Source organism: Emiliania huxleyi, assembly GCF_000372725.1.
Source record: "Emiliania huxleyi CCMP1516 chromosome Unknown EMIHUscaffold_1572, whole genome shotgun sequence".
NCBI lineage: Eukaryota > Haptophyta > Isochrysidales > Noelaerhabdaceae > Emiliania > Emiliania huxleyi.
The window spans coordinates 5040-8085 of NW_005201011.1; the positions used below are offsets into that span (position 1 = coordinate 5040).

At 66.0% G+C, this 3046-nt stretch overlaps 1 protein-coding gene across 1 annotated transcript; it reads left to right on the forward strand.

Annotated features, from left to right (window-relative positions):
- Positions 1–869: 869 nt before the first annotated feature.
- Positions 870–1290, forward strand: EMIHUDRAFT_253125 (hypothetical protein; the record flags this gene model as incomplete). The annotated part of the gene is made up of 2 exons (XM_005785837.1): positions 870–1136; positions 1216–1290. 2 exons carry the CDS (start codon positions 870–872, stop codon positions 1288–1290), a joined length of 342 nt encoding a protein of 113 aa, XP_005785894.1.
- Between the last annotated feature and the right edge of the window lie 1756 nt (positions 1291–3046).

The window sequence follows — 3046 nt, forward strand, 5'->3', positions numbered from 1 at the left end:
GGATGCGTCGCGCGTCCCTTCGCTCCTGGTCGCGACAGCTGCTGGGGCGCGCCGTCGCCTCGAAGCGTCGGGTGGCGCTGGGCGTGAGTGGGCGGCGCGGCTAGCAGCGGTTGCCATCGACGAGGCGCACGAGAGATGGGCAGAGATGGGGCAGAAACCGATGCCCTTCACTCCTCGCGACCGACGTCGAACCCTCGCCACAGGCGGACGCCGTCCTGTGCGGACGGCCGCACGACACTGCCCTGCGGCCGGACGCCGACGCCCTCCTCGACGCTCTCCCCGCCGGCACACAGCACCTCCTCGCCACGGCCTTCCTCACCTCGGAGCACGAGGTCGCGCTCACGCGCCGCTTCCGCCGCGCCGTGCGCGTCAGCGAGCACTCCACCGCCGGCCAGCGAGGGGTGATGGTCCCCACCTTGCGCCAGCTCTTCCGCTACCTGGGGCCCGGCGCCGTCGCTCCTCCTCCCTCTCCCCGCCCACCCTGCCCCTCTGACTGACTGCGGGAGGCGCGAGCCGCAGGCGCGAGTCGCGAGGTGGCCCTCCTTCTGCCTTGGCCTCCTTCTGGCCGCCACGCCGCCTCGCCTTTGTGACGCTACTGTGCCGCGTCTCTAGACGGCCCTCCTCTCGGCGCTGCGCAGCGCGGAGGACGACCCGTGGCTCCGCGAGGGCGGCGACGCCACCCCCTCGCCTCAAGCCTCCGAGCCCGCAAGCCCCACGAGGCTACGCCTCCTCTCTTAGGGACCACGATGATCTTCTGCGAGCCGGCCGCCGCCGCCGCTGTCCACGCGCGCGCACCCTGAGGGAGGCGCCACCTGCCGTGGAGATGCGAGCGTGACAGGATTGCGCGATAGGGGCGCCTCGTGGCGGAGATGCCGCAGCTCCGCGCCGCGCTGTTGTGTGAGGGGGCGGCGGCCCCCGAGGGAAGCGCGGAGGCCGTGGCTCGCTTCGCCTCTGGTGAGGCGCGGGCACTCGTGTGCACTGCGGCGGCGGCACGAGGACTCGACTTCCCGCGGTTGCGGCATGTCTTGCTCTTCGATATGCCCAAGGACGTCGCTGGTTTTGTGCACTCCGCGGGTCGCACGGCGCGCCGAGGAAAGGAGGGGCTCGTCACTTGCTTAGTCGAGTCGGGCGCTGAGGTGCGCTGGGCAGACCTGAGGGAGGGGAGGCTACGTCCCAACCACAACCTCTCACGTGTGGCTCTCTCGTGTGGCACAGGTTGGTCGCTTCCGCCAGCTGCACGCGCTCCTACCTGCACGTGCGCTTGAATTCTCTGCAGCGCCGGCCAGCTGACAGAGCACGACGTGTATCTAGAGCGCCAAGAGTGTAGGGTTTGTCCATTGCGTATATTACCCTTCAGCAGATGAGTGCGGGCGGCGCCAAACGCGAGCCGAGCAGATCTTCAAATCACAAATCAAAGATGACCGGACACTCTCCGCAATAAGAGACCTGACTGCACTCTGCAGACCCTGGACTGTTCGAGAGTAGAGTGTTCTCAGCTCTAGTTGACACCTCTCGTGTTTATTAATTAAGGTAAAAATGAGCGAAGACGCCCCCATTGAAGGGGCATTGTGCACCTCCATGGGACGCGGCCCGTTGCCCCGCATTAGCGTATACGCCGCACGTGCGCCGCCCACGCTCGTCTTCGTGAGTAGAGGGAGCGGACCGTGAGTTGAGGAAATTGGAGGACGCGACCCACTTCGCCACAGACGGCCCCGCGCCTCGCCGCTAAGACGGGGACACACCCCGCACCGTCCGCTGTGTCCCCGTCTTTGTCCGGAGTGAAAAGTCCAACGCGCTCGTCGGTGACGGCTTCCTCCAACCTGCGCCGCGCTCGGCGAACCTCGACAGCGCTTTCGGTGGCATGCAGCTCTTTGCGCCTGAAGCTTGGAGAGCAGCTCCTCTGCTGCTCACACGCTCTGCACAGACGGCACAGCCTATTGTGCGACTGCCACAGCTGTGACAGCGATGGGCTCGCCCTCACTGGCCCTCAGTCACTTGTGCTGCGGCTTGTGTGAGCGACACTGCTCGGTGACTGCCGGCACACTGTGAGACCATGGGTGTCAAGGTAAACCACGCTACCAGCGCTTGGTCACATCGGCCCCGAGGTCAGATCCTTCTACTCTCTTAGTGACAAGACTTGTCTACTGGCTGGAGCCGAGCAGGAGGGCCCGGCGCACAACCCCTGGTCAACTCAGGGTCCACACCCCGTAGAGTACGACTAAATCATGCGCCCGGATAAAGCGTAGGTGTGGGGGCAACCCTCCCTCTCCGCTCTCCCTGGGATGGCCGAGGTGGGGCCCTCGGCCTCGCGTCGATGTGGGGTCGGGGACTAAGGTTCAAGCGGTGGGCTGGGGGTGGGCTCAAAACTTCAGCCAATCTGTCCGACTGAGCCGGGACGCATGGCCCAGAGCGGATTGTGAATGAGCTTGCCTGCGGCGAGGCGGTTGAGTGCACGGAGCTAAAGTGCCTCGCCGTTCCGCAGGAGTCGCTTAGGCGGCTCCCGTGGTGTACCTGTGTTAGTGCCAGTGCGCGCCAAAAACCCTGCCCAGTGTTGGTGCACGGAGCTCGTAAAAAAGAAAGAAAACACGCAAACCAAGGGAGGGATGGGAGGGGCACGCCGCCATAACTGCTGCTAAGTATGCACAGAATTCTTTTTCACGGCTCCGGTGGTGTGCCGGTGATAGTACTAGCACGCGCCAGTTCGCACCTGTGTCGAGCCTGTCTGCTGTGAGAGAGAGTTCTTTTGTTTAAATTCTTTTCCACCTCGAGGCAGAGAAGCCCGCGTTGCTGTTAGCGGTGTGCCGGTGTGCACGATGTTCGGCGCGGCCGCAGCGCCGGCCAACCCGTTCGCCGCGACGCCAGCTACGCCCGGCGCGACGCCGGGCGGGCTCTTTGGGGCAGCTCCAGCGGCCACCTCCACACCCTTCGGCGCCGCAGCACCCGGGAGCAACCCGTTTGCCGCGACGCCAGCTACGCCCGGCGCGGCCCCGGCCGCGGGCGGGCTCTTCGGTGCGGCGACGCCAGCGGCTGCGCCGGCGGCAGCGTC